At 50.6% G+C, this 16,999-nt stretch overlaps 1 protein-coding gene across 1 annotated transcript in view; it reads right to left on the bottom strand.

Moving 5' to 3' along the window:
• Positions 1-3,288: 3,288 nt before the first annotated feature.
• otofa (otoferlin a) overlaps positions 3,289-16,999 on the bottom strand; it is a gene marked incomplete at both ends in the record, with an annotated part of 68,062 nt that continues 54,351 nt past the window's right edge. Inside the window, 18 exons of the mRNA XM_084454036.1 lie at positions 3,289-3,469; positions 5,333-5,433; positions 5,892-6,070; positions 7,183-7,424; positions 9,781-9,879; positions 10,385-10,473; positions 10,800-10,942; positions 11,717-11,877; positions 12,005-12,175; positions 12,511-12,638; positions 12,729-12,866; positions 13,157-13,291; positions 14,249-14,401; positions 14,662-14,796; positions 14,933-14,962; positions 15,229-15,299; positions 16,028-16,190; positions 16,639-16,800. Coding sequence (XP_084310162.1) covers positions 3,289-3,469; positions 5,333-5,433; positions 5,892-6,070; positions 7,183-7,424; positions 9,781-9,879; positions 10,385-10,473; positions 10,800-10,942; positions 11,717-11,877; positions 12,005-12,175; positions 12,511-12,638; positions 12,729-12,866; positions 13,157-13,291; positions 14,249-14,401; positions 14,662-14,796; positions 14,933-14,962; positions 15,229-15,299; positions 16,028-16,190; positions 16,639-16,800 — 2,481 coding nt within the window. The remainder of the gene's footprint in view (positions 3,470-5,332; positions 5,434-5,891; positions 6,071-7,182; positions 7,425-9,780; positions 9,880-10,384; positions 10,474-10,799; positions 10,943-11,716; positions 11,878-12,004; positions 12,176-12,510; positions 12,639-12,728; positions 12,867-13,156; positions 13,292-14,248; positions 14,402-14,661; positions 14,797-14,932; positions 14,963-15,228; positions 15,300-16,027; positions 16,191-16,638; positions 16,801-16,999) is intronic.

Genomic DNA, 16,999 nt, shown 5'->3' with positions numbered 1-16,999 from the left:
CTTTGTCATACAAACCTGTGAGAATTTTAGTGCAAACATTGCATTATTTAATGCAGAAAGTCATTATCTAGTGATGACCTCTCATGGTAGTAATGACTAGGCTACTGTTTGTGACTATTTTTAGTTCTGACATAATTTCTGACATAATTTAGGACAAATATGGCAGAAATAAAAAAAATAGTACATTAATATAAATAAAATAAAATAGTAAATTAAAGTAGTAAATTAAAATTGTAAGCTCCACACACCGCCACAAGAGAGCAGAGCAGAGGACTTGGAACTCGATTGCGCAATCGCCTGGCAGCTTTAAAAGCACTAAAAATCCCTTCAGTCCTCGCCGGGCGCAGTGGCGTGCGCCTGTAATCCAAGCTACTGGGAGGCTGAGGCTGGCGGATCGTTTGAGCTCAGGAGTTCTGAGCTCCAGCGGACTATGCCGATCGGGTGTCCGCACTAAGTTCGGTATCGGTATGGTGCTCCTGGGGGAGCCCGGGACCACCAGGTCGTCTAAGGAGGGGTGCACCGGCCCAGGTCGGAAACGGAGCAGGTCAAAGCCCCCGTGCCGCTCAGTAGTGGGTTCGCGCCTGTGAATAGACGCTGTAGTTCAGCCTGAGTAATACAGCGAGACCCAGTCTTTTTTGTGGTTTTTCAAATGACACTTTTTTTTTGTTGTCGTTTGGACATTTACCGCTACATATATTACCTTTTTATGGACAGACAGAAACGTACATTCCCAGTGCCCACAGAACCGTGCTGAATGAAGAAACGGGAATATTTATGACCACACTGTTTCCAGAAGACGTTGATGCACAGCCTGCAGACTTTAACAGTAGGCCTAAGTTACGTTGTATGTATTTTAGCCGAGTTTTCATGTTTTTAAGCAGGAGAACATGGATGAGAAAGTACAAGAAATGAAGACACGCGACCGCCTCCTACTGTTAAACTGTGATTATTGCCTGTGCTTTTTCTAACACTTCCTCGAAAGATCCAATAGTAGACAGTGTTGTTATGATGATTGAATGTCTAAACGCTCTTTCTAAGTCCTAAATCACATGCATGTAAACTCAACAACACAAGGCTGATTCGGCACAAAATAACACGGGCTTTTGATAATGGTCAGAGTATACTAAAGTAGGCTATTGCCCTCCACATATCAAGTTGTTATTGGTGTAGGTATTTTAATTGTGACCGCTTGTTTCAAATGTCTCAACAAGAATGTCAGACTAGATTCAAGATAATTTATTTGTGACATTCATATTATACTGTAGCCTACAATATAGTGAAATTCTTGAGTTCCGGCTCCTCAGATGCTAATAAGTAGGCCTAATAATAATAATACTTATTATTATTATTATATTAATAAACTATGCAATAGAATGTAATAGAAAAATATTGTGTGTGAGAAGTATATGGTGCATGAAAAGTGCAAATGTGCATTGTTGCATGTTAGCATGTGTTTGTGTATGCAATCTGAGTGTGTGTCTGTGTCAACAAATGAATTTATGTCTCATGCATTTTCAGATCTGATGTGACAAGACAGCAATATAATCTCATCATGACAGTCTGATGCAGCAGAACAGAGGTACGGATGTTACCACAATGTGTGTGTGTGTGTGTGTGTGTGTGTGTGTGTGTGTGTGTGTGTGTGTCTCTAAACAGGTCAGTGTTGAGCTGGAGGTCCCTCCCACCCAGGAAAAGCAGCTGGACCCAGAGTGACTCATCAACGCTGCAAACTAACCTCAATTCATTCAAGTTTATTTCAAATTGAAAACAGACAAAAAAAGAAATACTGAACACTTTTCAACAGAGAAAGATATAAATGCACTCTTAGTCATACAAACAGGCAAGAATTTTAGTGCAAACATTTAAGTACTTTGGGAGAACATTTAAAACGACTGCAACACAAACGATGATGTCAGCGCTACAGGATCAACCAAGGGTCAAACGGAAGGAAGGTCAGCACACACTGCAAACCGCAAACCAGGCCTTTCTGATAGGGCGGTGGGGTCGAGGTCAAGGGTCAGCCCCGCCCCCCTATTATCATAGCTTAAGTTCTGGAAGTCTTAAACATGGGACAAGTAACAGTAACAAGTTCCGGTCAGACGGAGACAGAGGGGTTTGTGATCTGGCTAGCTGTGATGCGTTATCACATGACTATCCCCGGAGCATCCTATAGGTCACAGATACAGATACATGCTTGTTCATCTCTAAGCCTACATGTGACGGACTGGAGTAACAGTCAGAGCATTCATTATCACCAGAGGGCTGCATAAGCAAGCATGGCCCTGTTAAACAATGGTTTGACAACACAAAGCAAGCTAAACAATAGGGTCCCTCACATCTCCTAACTAGTATCTCCTAAGTATCCATTGGAATCTCATTATGCTATAGGAAAATAGATATCTGTAATTCATTTCTTCATCGTTATTTTAAAAGATGTGTGCAAACACTGCAAGAGCCCCCCCCCCCTTTTAGAAACAACAGAAATGGGACATATATCACTTAATGGTCATGCGATAATAATATCAGCATTTTACCAGTGCACTGGCCACTAACTACACCGCGCAAAGAAAATGAAGGGAACACTTGCTAATCACATCCAGCCCTCAATGGGTTAATGATTTTGGTTTCCATTGACCGTCATCTTGTTCTCGACAAATTACACAATGTGATCAATAAAGATTTTCAACCTGATTACTTTGTTCATGAAGATCAGCCATGATGATTGATGACTGGCGTTCCCTTAATTTCTTTGACCAGTGTATTTATTTCCAAAATAGCTGAATTAAAAAATAAATAAATAGGTAAACAAGTGTTTGATTGGTTAGGGCAGGTGTGCTGCTGTGGTATTGGAAGATGAGGCAGCAGCAGGGTTCTTATTGGTCCAGGGGAGAGTCTTTGATCAGAGGGAGTCCTCAGCAGCACTGCCCAGGGGAGGGGGCTGAGGATAGGAGGCGGCAGTGGGACCATCTTGACTCTCCTATCCTCTTCTCCTTCACCCTCCCTCCCTCCATCCCTCCCTCCCTCCCTCCTTCAGCCATCTTAAAACTAGATGACTGGGAGGGTGAGACTGGGACAGGGGGCTCCAACCCTCTCCTCCGCTCTCCTCTCCCTCCTCCTCTCCTCCTTTCTCTCCCCTCCCCTCTCCCTCCTCCCTCCCCTCTCCCCTCCCTCCCCTCCCCTCTCCCCTCCCTCCCCTCCCCTCCCCTGCCTCCCCTCCCCTCTCCTTCTATCCCCTCCCCTCCCCTCCTTCTCTCCCCTCCCCTCCCTCCTTCTCTCCCCTCCCCTCCCTCAGGCCCCCAGCAGCTTCTTGACCAGGTATCCCGGCATGCTGTAGAGGAAGAGGCCCAGCATGACCAGCAGCAGCAGGGCCAGAACCATCTTGATGATCAGCCACTTGTAGCGATTGCAGACCAGGTAGCGGACGGCCTTCAGGGGACTCAGGAACCACAGGAAGGTGGTGTCTGGACGACTAGGGGGGGGTGATTGGGAGACGTTTGGGGCGGGGGGTTTTAAGAGAGAGAGAGAGAGAGAGAGAGGGAGGGAGGGAGGGAGGGAGAGAGAGAGAGAGGGAGGGAGAGAGAGAGGGAGGGAGAGAGGGAGGGAGAGGGAGGGGGAGGGAGGGAGGGAGGGAGGGAGGGAGGGAGGGAGAGAGAGAGAGAGAGAGAGAGAGAGAGAGAGAGAGGAGGGAGGGAGGGAGGGAGGGAGGGAGAGAGAGAGAGAGAGAGAGAGAAAGGCACATTACGGAGAGACAGAGCAAAGCAGGCGTTAGTGGTTAGCAAATCTTTGTAGATGGAAATCTAAACATGTCAACATGGGAGGGTAGAGCGGTCAGCTCTGCTCTCCACAAGCACAGAGGACTACAGAGACTAAAAGCACAGACGCATTCTCTGGACGATGGCAACGTGGAGGTCAGATGGACGAGAGGTGGGATGATGTCCGCTAGCCGACAGGAAAACACGTCGTTGTGGCCGCCGCGACGACTCGGATGGTATATTATGGGATGGTATATTATGGGATGGCGGAGAGGAGGGGGGGCATATACCAGCAGGAAGAGGAGGAGAGGACAAGCTGAATAAGAACGGAAAGCAAAGGACGGAGAGAGAGAGAGAGAGAGAGAGAGTAGAAAGAAGACTAATGGAGAGAGAGAGAAAAAACCAGGGGAGGGATGGAGAGAATAGAAAGAAGATGAGAAAGGGAGAGAGAGAGAGAGAGAGAAACAGAGGGAGGGACAGAGAGAGGGAGAGAGAAACGGAAGGGGAGGAGAGGAGGGATAACGAGAGGAGTGGGACAGGGGGCTCCAGCCCTCTCCTCCGCTCTCCCTCTCCCTCCTCCTCTCCCCTCCTCCTCTCCCTCCTCCTCTCCTCTCCCTCCTCCTCTCCTCTCCCTCCTCCTCTCCCTCCTCCTCTCCCTCCCCTCCGGCGCCCATCAGCTTCTTGACCAGGTATCCAAAACAGAGTGAGAGAGGGGCACGGCGAGAGGGACAGAGAGGTAAGAGAGGGAGCGGGAAGTAGGAGAGGGCGGGGGGGTGGGCAGGTTGGGGACCAGAGAGGGGGTAGGAGGTACCAGCAGGGGGCGCCGCCTCAGGCCCTCAGCATCTTCTTGACCAGGTATCCGGGGAAGGCGTAGAGGAAGAGGGCCAGCATGGCGGCCAGCAGCAGCAGCGCCAGCGCCCTTCAGGATCGGCCAGCGGTAGTTGTGCCACAGGAAGTGGCAGAGGGATCGCAGCGGGCGCAGGAACCACATGAGGCTGGCGTCCGGGCGGCTTGAGACGAGGGGGGGGGAGGGGGGGGGGGGTAGAGATGGAGGGAGGTAGAGATGGAGGGAGGTGGAGATGGAGGGAGGTGGAGATGGAGGGATAGATCCGTGACAGAAGGGAAGGGGAGAGACGCGGAGGAAAAGAGGGAGGTCAGGGAACGGAAGGAGGAGACGGGTGAAGAGATGACGGGAGGAGGAGAAACAGAGCGAGTGAGAGCGAGTGGGCGGCGTTTCGGTGGCGAAGAGAGACCGCGTCGGAGGAACGAGTACGGGAGAAGGTGAGGCGTAGCCGATAAAGAACCTTCTTAAGGAACCGTTCTTAAGCAACCCTTTGTATGGGAGTTAAGAAGTACTTTGGAGTTAAGTGCTTCTTAACTCGTTCAGGAAACCCGGCCAATGACGTCGGACGGTATGTCTATGGTAGGATTTACCGTGGTTATTCAAAGCGCGGTAATCAAACACGGTTTTAATGATAATTAATTTTGAAACCGGAATTTTCACCGTGGTTTTACCACGAAACTGGTAACCGTTGCATCCCTAGTGTGTGTGTTCTGATCTAGACGGGGGCACATCTTACTTTGGTTTCTCCAGAGGGTCGGGCTCGTTGCGTCCGAGTCCGACCGGACTCTTCTCCGCCTCCTCCGCCGTCATCAGATGAATCTCCGCCTCCACTTTACCCTGCCGCAACACAAACACTACATACCATGAAGTGTGTGTGGTGTGTGTGTGTGTATGTATCGGTTTACGTGTGTGTTTGGATGTGCGTGTTTGCATCTGTGTGTGTGTGTGTCTGTGTGCATATAGGTGTGCGTGTGCGTTTGGATGTGCGTGCTTGCATCTGTGTGTGTGTGTGTGCATATAGGTGTACGTGTGTGTGTGTGTTTGGATGTGCATGTTTGCATGTGTGTGTGTGTGTGTGCATTTCAGTGTACACGTGTGTGTGTGTGTGTTTGGACGTGCATGTTTGCATCTGTGTGTGTGTGCATATCAGTGTACGCGTGTGTTTCGATGTGCATGTTTGCATCTGTGTGTGTGTATTTGGATGCGCATGTTTGCATCTGTGTGTGTATGAGTGTGTGTGTGTGTGTGTGTGTGTGTGTATGAGTGTGTGTGTGTGTGTGCGCGTGCGTCCTGACCGTGAGCTCCATGTCGTCGTTCTCGTCGCGGGCCACGAACGGCCACCAGCCCTTGACCCTCTTCTGCTTGAAGATGGAGATGGTGGGCAGGTCCTGCTCGTTGCGGACCATGTCGATGGAGCACTGCTTGGCCGTCTTGGCCCCGCGGGGGAAGCGGTTCAGGTCCAGCTCTATGGCGCCTGCGAGGAGAGAGAGGGCAGCGCAAGACGTTAAAGGGACGGTGCAGGAATTAGCGCATGCTAGCTGGTTAGCAGTGGTTTGCGCTAGCGTTAGCATAACGTGTACGCACACAGAGAAGGACAGCGTGGAATCAGCTGAAAAAGGTCTCTATGCATCAACAACGTCATGGCCAAGTAGTAAATGAGACTCGGCCACATTTTTTAAAAGTATCGCTTTAAGTTCACGGTATTTCGGTCCACTTCACTTAGACTTTGCTAAGGGAGGCTAAGACTTTACTACACTTTGCTGAATATGGTTGATTTTCAGAGAAATGCCTTTTAATATGATCCTGTTAGCTATTTCCTAATTATGATGATTGACCTCTGAGTATGGCTGTCGGCTTGAGTTTTCGGTAAGAAACGGTGTCCCTCTTCCATAGACTTATGAGATAAAGACATCCCATGGTTGGTACACTCTGTGCCAAACACCGTTGTTGTGGTTAGAGATAAAGGCCTGGGCGCCGAGGCGCCGAAGGTTAACTTGACCAAAACAAGGTCACAGAAGAGACCAGAGAGACGGTCTTATCGGAGAAGAGACGAGGGAGGGGGGACACTCAAACCACATAAGAACGTTGCAACGAGACCAATGCTTTGATTTGGGTCCAGACAGCATACAGACAGGTCACCTGTGCATTAGACCATGCCATTGTCTTTTGTATTTAAACCTTCTGTAATAAACCACTTTTGCTTGAGGCTCAAATCCCGTGTTGGAGAGATTCATTTGGGATACACCCGAGAAAGGAGACACTGGACTGTGTGGTATTTTGTGAGATTGGGGGCCGTCTTTTATTGTCATCAAAACACAACGCAGAGCTAAATAAGGACAATGACAAAAGACAACGAAACTCAACAACTTTGACCAGAATTTGTTTCGAGTCAGTGGTCAAGCTGAGCCTTCACACTGAAATATGGCCGCTAATACTGAAAAGTAGGGAGGCAGTGAGAGCGATTCAAACCCAAAGTTGAATGAACATTGCGTGAACGTTAGACCGAGGTCAAACAGACGTCGCGTGAACGCCCGACCGAGGCCGAACGGGGGGACGCGGCGTGAAGCGTCGGCGGTTAGGCCGTACCCAGGAAGTCGTCCGCGGAGAAGTGGTCGGCGTCCCACACCTGCATGGTGAGGCGGGCGGGGATCTTGTACTCCGTCTCGTCCCAGGAGAACATGGACTCCTTCTTGGAGATGACGATCTTCTCCTCCGCCCGCAGGTAGTCGAACGGGAAGACGAAGCGCCAGTTGAAGTTTCCCTCGCCGGTCAGCGAGTGGTAGTGGACGTCCGTGTCCTGCTTGTCCTCCTGCTGTCCCTTCAGCCACCTGGGGGGGGGGGCGGGGGCGGGGGGGGGTCCAGGGGTCAGAGAGAGAGACAGAGAGGTCACAGACGGTTCGGCACGAGGGGAGGCAGTGCAGGGAATTGGCTGTGTTATGGGACTAGTGTTACTGAATGTTGATTTCATGCGTTTGGGATGGAAGTGAAGAAAGCAGTGGAGTCTGGTTTTAAGATCAGCAGTTAGTGATTTAAGAGTCTTATTGATCATTTGATCATTAGTTTCTAGTATAGGTGGAGTCTATTAAATCTAATAATCAGCGTTCATACGTAGAAATTAAAACACAATGTAACCCTCCAATAACTAATCAGTCATTTATTGTGATTCACTGATTCATATGCGATATCCCAGTACCTATGGCCTTGTTAGATCCCCCCCATTATAGGACTATGTACTAGGATGTACTAGGACGTACTAGGATGTACTAGGATGCACTGTCTATTATAACTGGTCCTGAACGCTACAAAATGAGTCTGAGTTGCTGTTGGAGAGTCACGTTTTTCAAATACCGTGCACACACACAACGCTTGCTTTATGAGAAGGAGAGCAAAGTCTCTCTAAAGCCTCGGTCATCATAGCTGTGCGTTTCTGACCGGCCGCCCTGGGGAGGAGGAGGAGGAGGAGAGGGAGGAGGAGGGGAAGGAGGACGCCGGCAAGCAGGGGCGTGGCACGGCAGCAGGCTCTTCTCTCATCAGCGGACGAGTTAGACCGTCTTTCATCCTTTAGTCAGGCGGAACGGGAGGAGGGGGTTTTCTCACTTCTGAATCACTAACAGAAAAGCTGAGATAGGGAAGCTATGGGCTACTTGACAAGGGAGGATGCTGTCACTACTGGCCTGTATAACCATGGTTACCCAGCAAACACGCAACGTCAGGGAGACGTTCAGATCATGTCTTAATAACGTCCGTCGGTCCAGAACCCCATTTGTACATCTGCTGGACCCCTCAATATTCAAACGTCTGGCTTGGACCCCTCTAAGACGTCTGTGGATGTGCAAAACGGGTCCAATATCTGAACGTTAAAAAAAAATTCATTCTGGCTCCTAATTGGATGTCTTTGGACGTCCAAAAAAGACATCTAAAAGACGTCTTTTAGACGTGTCTTTGCTCAGTGGGTAGTAGTTTCATCAATCATTTACTGTGTGAATATTCTCTACTGTATGCATTTGCCCTATATGAAGAGAAGGGGCAAAATATTTGAGATGGCAGTGAGGAGTTGGGTTCGAGGTGGGGTTCAGGGGGTTTAGGGGTTTAGCGACACAAGAGGGGAGCTCTACACTGGCTACAATGGGAAACGTGATGGCGCAGTCGCCATCTTGGCCATGATCAGGTGACCTGACGGCTGGCGTCGTTGCCATGCCAGCCTGTGCTGATGGTGCCAAGCGGGCAGAGGTAGGTGAGGGTCGGGAGGGCGGGGCTTAGAGAAGCAGGAAGGAAGGAGCCTCAGCCAATGAGAATGTCTCTAACGTGGTGGCGTCAGAGATTGAAACATCAGAAACTGCATCAGTATGAAGCTGCAAATGAGATGATATTGCAAATACAAAAATGTATATTTTGAACCAGCATGCACACTTATGCTTTCATGCAAGAGATCAAATGTCTTCTTAGTTCTGAGTGATTTAAACCCCTGCCCAATAGACAGTGGCTATAGGAACACAGGACCATACCATTTAAATGTATATAGCAAAGACGCTATTACACAAGGTCTAATCCTTAATCTTCCTAAATATCTCCCAAAATTAATAACACTATCCACTGTAGCCCATATTCAACCTGCAAATGATTTGTTTGACAAGTCTGTTTAAGTGGTATGGTCCTGATTGGTCCCTTTCTGTCACCGTGGGATACTGCGTGCTGATTGGAGGGCTGGGGGAGGTGAGGGGCGGGGGTAGATCTGTGCGCCAGTTGGGCGTGGGAGCAGGGGGGGTGAGGAGGGGGAGGAGCTTGAACGGTGCCATGCAATGATGGGAGTGTGTCTGTCTTTACCCCCTGACATAGATGTCAGACATCTTCTCTCCTGTCATGAAAGCATCGTCCTCTAGAATAACGTCATCCGTGTTCCAAATGACAACACGGAGCTCAAAGCTAGACGCAGACGAGACCGGAGAGAGAGAGAGAGAGAGAGAGAGAGAGGAGGAGGGGGAGGGGGCGACAGGAGACACCACAAACGAAAACACACAAAACACGACACACACACACAAACACGGAAAGAACAAAAAACAACAGAAAAATGATTAATGCTAAAAAATAAATAAAAACGCACGCCGCACTACACGGTTCACAGGCACGAGGGGGAGGAGGGGGGGGGGGGGCGGGGCCAAGCGCCGCGCGTCCCTCTGTACCTACCCCCGGACAAATATGTCACTGGACTTTTCCCCAGTGAAGTAATCATCATCTTCCAGTATTACTTCATCTGTGTTCCATATAATCACCCTGAGCTCATATCTGGCAGGCAGGAGGGAGGAAGCAACACACACATACAGTACAAACACAAACACACACACACACACACACACACACACACACAGTTGGACTGCTTTCATAGTCTGAGCTAAATCTGGGGATCATAACTCACCACAGTGCACCTGAGGGTTAAAAACTACAAGTTCAGTTGATTTATGACAGAAGTTAAAATATAGTACACTCGATACAAGGCAAATAAATCATGTTATATGACATCGACACTCTTTCGGCATAACAGTACATTACAATCATTTATCAGACGCTTTCCAAAGTGACTTACAATAAGTGCATTCAGCCAGAAAGCATACTATAAGTGCATCTCGTTTCTAAACAAGCATATAAGAGCTTATAGTGCTTAAGTAAAAGTGTAAAAGCAAATAAATACCATGTGCTAAGAGGTAAGGGTCAGAATAGTACTTCTTGTCTATTGCTTATCCTGAATAGACATCCCATAATTTGTGTTCTGTTGTGAGGGGCGGAGTCATACCTCTTTGGTTTCCGTGGCGCTATGTCGATGGCGGGTCCAGGCGCTGGCATGTCCATAGGGAACATGTCCACCCACATCTCAATACGCCCCTGTGAGGAGGGGTCACACACACGCGCACACACACACACAGGTTACAACTTCCGTCATTCTAAGTGCATGTTTGTGTGTGTGTGTGTGTGTGTGTGTGTATGCATCCATGGATGTGTGTGTGTGTGTGTGTGTGTGTGTGCGCGTGTGTGTGTATGTTTATGAATCCATGGATGTGTGTGTGTGCGTGTGTGTGTGTGTGTGTGTGTGTGCGTGCGTGTGTGTGTCTGTGCGTTTGCGTGTGTGTGTGTGTGTGTGTGTGTGTGTGTGTGTGTGTGTGTGTGTGCGCGCGTGCGCGCGTGTGTGTGCATGTGCCTGGCCTCCACACCTGCTCTATGCCGGGCTTGTCAGGGTTGAGCAGGGGCCTGGTCTCCACGTGCTCAGGGATCAGCCTGCAGCCAACCCTGGGGATCTCCTCCCAGTGGGTCAGCACCGTCAGCGCCAGGTGCTCCTCCGTCTGCTTCTTCAGGCCTGGGGGGCCGCGGGGACGAGACCAGCAGGAGAGGAACCAGGAGGAACAACGAGACCAGCAGGACAGGAACCAGGAGGAACCAGGAGGAACCAGAAGGAACAACGAGACCAGCAGGAGAGGAACCAGGAGGAACCAGGAGAACCCAGGAGGAACAACGAGACCAGCAGGAGAGGAACCAGGAGGAACCAGGAGGAACAGAACACAGCCGTCGATAATGACATTAATAATACATGGTATATTATTTACATATGTAAGGTAAAGGGACAGCACATAGCGTTTTACAATGGCCTCTCATTCACCCATTCACACACCAATGGCGGCAGCTGCCATGCGAGGTGCCAGCCTGCTCATTGGGAACAATTTGGGTTTTAGTGTCTTGCCCAAGAACTCTTCGACATGTGGACAGGAGGAGCCGGGATTTGAACCGCCCACTGAATGGGGGGTGGGACTCTCCTCATCCACAATCAACACAACTACATGCAGTTTGCATGTGCTGTCTTCCAGCTAATGACCTCGCTTCGACACTTCTACTGGATGCTAATTGGTGGAGAGCGGGAGGTCTTAAAGCCCTGATCCACGGTGTGTGAAACAGCGCCCCCTAGCCCCGGCAAGTTAAACTAACACTGCATTGCGAGATGCTGCAGCTGCTGTACTAGACTCCGCCCAAACATTCTCGGTCACAAAAGCCGCGTTTAGTAAACGGAGCTAACGCAGAGCTAGCTAGCTAGCCGGGAGCTAGCCGGCGCTGTTGTGTGTGTGTTTCTCTGACCTACCGCTCTCGTCGTCGATCTCGGTGGGACCCAGGAAGACGCGGTTGGCCACCTTGACCCGGCCGCCCGGCCCGTAGTGAGGCCCGTCCAGCTTCCCCTCCTTGCACAGCCGGGACAGGATCTGGGTCGGACGCATGGGGTCGCGCCACGCGTTGTAACCTTGGCTAGCCGAGGACGGAAGGACGGGTAAAGGTCAATGGTGATTTAAGGATTGGAGACGCGCGCGCGCACCCACACACACACACACACACTCACACACATGCCACCCCCCCCACACACACACACACTCACACAGAGTAGGTGCTGTTGATGCCGCAGGTGGCCCTGTGCTTGCTGTAGTAGCGGTTCTCCAGGTCTATCTTGGTCTCGCCGATCAGGTCGTCGGTGCCAACCAGGTCCCAGTCGTACACTGACACGGTCAACATGGACTCCATGGGGAAGGTGGCCTCGATGTCAAATGACCTGGGGGAGAGAGAGAGAGAGAGAGAGAGATACAGAGAGAGAGAGACAGAAGAAAGAAAGAGAGAAAGAGAGAGACAGAAGAAAGAGAGAGAGAAAGAAAGAGAGAAAGAAGAAAGAGAGAAAGCAATAGAAAGAGAGAGAAAGAGAAATAGAAAGAGAGAGAGAAAGAGAGAGAGAACAGGGGAGGACATTGAGAGCGGAGGGAAAAAAAGGGTGAGAAAAGAAAGAGCAGACAGGGAACTATGAAGAAAAGAGCCGTGTTTGGGGTCTTTAGTTTCTACACTTCCTAAATCATATTAGGACTACAGGAAGTGATCTTCGCTCCATACACTCACTTGCCAAAGACGGGGTTGAGCTGCTTGGAAATGTAGTTCTCTTTGTCCTTCAGCTCTGACTTGCCCAGCCTGATGACGACGTAGGGGTCGGCTTTCCCGTTTATGTCAGCAGGGTGGAGGTCAGTGGCCTGGGGGGAGAGGTCAGGGGTAATCACATGCGCCCCGGGTCATCGGGGGTCAGGGTTCGAATGTTAAAAAAAAGCCAAGAGGTCACTCACCCTGACCACGTAGACGCGGACGAGCACGTTGATGGGGTCGTTGTGGGGGATGCTCTGGAACATGCCCATGTTGGGGTCGTAGCCCGCCTCCCTGGTGATCTCGTCAGAGAGAGGGAGCTTGTACATGCACAGGGAACCCTAGGTCAAAGGTCAGAGACAGAACCAACAACCTTATCATTTAACGGACACAACACATTCATATGCTGTACAGATGGAACAATTTTGGGTACTAGATTTACAGGGTTCTTTATGGAGGCAGGGTTCTAAGGTACTTGGAAATGGTTCTATCCTGGACCTTTCTTCAGAGGGTTCTCCTACAGGGACAAACGGTTCTACATAGATCTCTTTACTTCTGAGACTGCATATTATGGGTGTCTCTCTCTCTCTCGTGGGGTGACGGCGCTCGCCGTGAGGCGGCGGTCCCGTACCTTGTACCTGCCCACGATGCGGTCGTCGTCCAGCGCGTGCTCGTCATCGTCCCCGGCCTTCCCCCTGTACAGGTTGAAGGTGTGGAGCCAGTCCTCGAAGTCCCCAAACTCGCTCTCCAGCTCCTTGTTATACACCTACTCTCACACACACACACACACACACACACACACACACACACACGTGTGTGAACATGTTTGTCTCATTGTGTGTGTGTGTGTGAGAGAGAGAGAGAGAGAGAGTGTGTCCTCACTGTGTAGGTGTGTCCCTGCTGTGTGACAGTGTGTCCTTGTGTGTGTGTCTGTGTGTGTGTGCTTGCACATACATACTATGCATGTTTGAATGATGACACTATATATAATATAATATAATAGATAATATGATGAGTAAAACACTTTTACTTTAGCACTAGATTAGACTCTTAGACGCGAGTAGTAGTACACTTCACTACTAAGTGGAATACACTTGTTGTAAGTCACTTTGTATAAAATAATCCACTGTAATGTAATGTAAAATAATGTTATGTAATGTAATATAAAGTAATGTAAAATAATGTAATGTCAAGCAAGAGAGTCAGAAGAGCCACACCCACCACCAGCTCGTCGACTAGGGGCTTGGCCGGGCGCTTCTCTGGCCCCTCCCCTCCGCCGTCGCGGTTCTTCTTCTTGTCCTTGGAGCTCTTCTTCTCCTTCCTCTCCTTCCCTCTGGGAGCTCTACCAGACACCTCGTCAGGTTTGACCTCTGAACCAAGGGGGAGGGGGGGGATGAGTGAAGGAGGAGGAGTGGAGGTGAAAGTGGAGGCAAAGCCACGGAGGGAGAGGAGGAGGAATAGGTGGAGGAAAGGCAGGAGGAAGAGGAAGAGGAGGAGGGAGAGGAGGAGGGAGAGGAGGAGGGAGAGGAGGAGGAAGAGGAGGAGGGAGAGGAGGAGGAAGGGGAGGAGGGAGAGGAGGAGGGAGAGGAGGAGGATGGACATAGCACTCCACATGTCAATCAGCATGAAAGTTGACAATCTCAGATGAAGCCCAGGTCTCAACAAAGCCACATCGCTGGCCCAGCATGCACAGGGACGGGACGGACGGTCAGCTTGCGGTCACGGACGCTGCGGCGCCGCGGTTCACAGGTCCAGGCGGGGTGGGGACGGACGGACGGACGGTGGGTGGGCTACCTGCTCCGCCTCCCTCGGCGGCGATCTCCTGGTCCTCCCGCTCCTCCGCCTCGGCCTGGGCCACCTCCTGGGCGCGCAGGATCTAGGGGGGGGATACGAAGCGACAACTTTCACGCCACGGCGCGGGGCGGGGCAGACGCCGTCCAGCCCCCGACCCCCGGTCAAAACGACACGGCTACCGGCCATGGTGCCGATACCGCACGGCTCGCGTATTAGAACGCCGCGGACAGAATGAACTTTAATTGACTCTTCAATTAACAATTAGTTTAATTAACAATTAGAATTGAACCTAATCAGTAGAGTAAAACAGAGTAGAGAGCAATAGAACAGAATAGGACACACCTCCATCATGGTTTCTATGGAGGCGAAGTATTTCGACCACCAGTCCAGCAGGCTTTCGTCCGGCTCCTCGTCCTCCACCTCCTCCCCTTTCTTTTTCTTCTTCTTCTTCTTCTTCTTCTCCTTCTCCTCTTCGTTCTGTCGGAACGAGGGATGAGTGATAGAAGAGCTACGGTAGCGCTGCTAGCAGGTCGCTACAGGTAAGCTGTGGTGTAGGTTTCTGTGTGCTGACCAATGGCTGCGAGGGGGGGGCGGGGTCAGGATGACTACTCACCATGTCTACTTTAACTACCGCGTCAGAGGTCTACAGGGAGGGTCACAAAGCAACACAGAGTTACACACTTTGTGAATGAAACGCAATCTGCGCACACACACACACACACGCGCACACACACACACACACGATGAGATGAAGGACAAGTTGTAAAACCATCTTCTTCATTTAGTCTTTAGTTTTGTCCTTTTGAGCCACATATATACACAAAAACAAGAGAAGTGGCAAAACACACATGCGCGCGCGCGCACACACGCACACTCGCGCACACACACACACACGGGTTCAATCCTCACAGCGTCCAGCTTGACCACGGTGTCCATCTTCCTGAACGAGGTCTCGGCGTCCATGTTGACGATGATGTCCCCTGCGGGGCGAGAGAGGGCGGGGGGCGGGGTTCGGGAGTAGGGGGAGGCGTTAGGGCGGGGCGAGGAGGTGGAGCCCCCGTTGGTCTGGACCATGTACCCGTTCATCAGTTTAGCTGAGGGGTCAGGGGCGGGGGGGGGTCAGGGGTCACGATGGCAAGGACAAACCGTGGAGGGACAGGACAGGACACCCAGGGGAGGACGGAGAGATGAGGAGAGGGAGGAAGGGAGGATGGTTTAGAAGGAGAGGAGGGAAGAGGGGGGGCCAGGTAGGTTGGGTAAGGGGATAATTAAACAGAGAGAGAACATGGGATGGATAGGAGGAGAGAGAGAGAGAGAGAGAGAGATAGAGAGCAGGAAGGGGAGGGGCAAGCAGAGAGAACATCAAAGTGAGTGAGACCCGTAGGAAACGCAGACTGGTATTTCCAGCGCACACACAGCAGCCAGGACTCATCCGGGAGGAGAGGAAACCAGAAATCACAGAGAGAAAAAAATGACAGTTTTTAGAGTTCAATCATCATCAGCACGCAGGAGCAAACTAGACAGGCTACTCAACACTGTTAACATCAAGCAGCGTACAGTATGATAACTGAATATTACAGCCAAGACTTTCCTCATGGAGGAAAAAACATACTACTACGGTAGTAACACACATACTACAAAATACTCCATTACTCTAAGACAGGTCAGTACTGCTTCCGTCCCCTCGTCCCTTGACAGCGGTGGCTACCTGCGCTGGCCCAGTGGTTGGACGTCTTGTCGGGGGGGCTGTAGATGAAGCGACGCAGGCTGGTGACGGCGTGGGAGCCCACCAGGGTGAAGCGCCCGAACGCCCGGCAGTCCACCACACGGATGTTGAGGGGCGGGTGCAGCAGCTCGTTCTCCGGGAGGTCCTGAGGGGGGGGGGGGGGTCAGGGGTCAAGGGGTGAGAGGTCACGGAGAGAGGGGCCAGCGGAGGCGGTTCGAGGGCCGTGGTCGAGCGGGGGCGTCATTCTGAGGTTCTGAGGTCCTTAGCTCAGTGACTTAGCTGGGGTCATGCTAGGGTCACAGGTTCAAATCCCTCTTTAGTCACACAAAAGTATGGCAAAGCCTAAGTACTGTTTATATCACAATTCATCCAACTAACTTATGTACAGTATATACATTATAACTAGCTCATGTATTATAACTAGCTCATGTATTATAACTAGCTCATGTATTATAACTAGCTCATGTATTATAACTAGCTCATGTATTATAACTAGCTCATGTGTAATAGCTTACAGACTTAAGGGGTTCCATAGTTCTAGAGGGGAGCTGAGTTGAGAATGTTTCAGGTGTTCTCCGCTGGGTTCTACTCACCACCTCGAACCACTTGACCAGGGTGCTAAAGTTGGGGTTCTTCTTGTAGTTCTGAATGAGGGCGGACTGGACCCCCTTCCCCGCACACTCGATGTCCACCCTGGGTCGGTCAACCAGGGCCAGGTTCACCCGCTTCAGGTCCCGCAGGCCCCAGAACAGAACCTGCACCCAGAGCAGGCCAGGACCGGTCAGAACCGGTTAGAACCGGTCAGAACATCAGTTCATGCATTCGTTCCCCAAATTTTTTTTAGTGCATTCATACAACAGTGATATACACAGGTCTGTTTTGCCTATACCCTACCCTGAAGAAACAATCACAGTATTTGATGGCGTTTCATACACAAACAAAGTCAACATAGTA

Source organism: Borostomias antarcticus (genome assembly GCF_949987555.1).
Source record: "Borostomias antarcticus genome assembly, chromosome: 19".
Lineage (NCBI taxonomy): Eukaryota > Metazoa > Chordata > Actinopteri > Stomiiformes > Stomiidae > Borostomias > Borostomias antarcticus.
The sequence above is the reverse complement of the archived record's forward strand: the minus strand, read 5'-3'. Positions and strand labels throughout refer to the sequence as shown.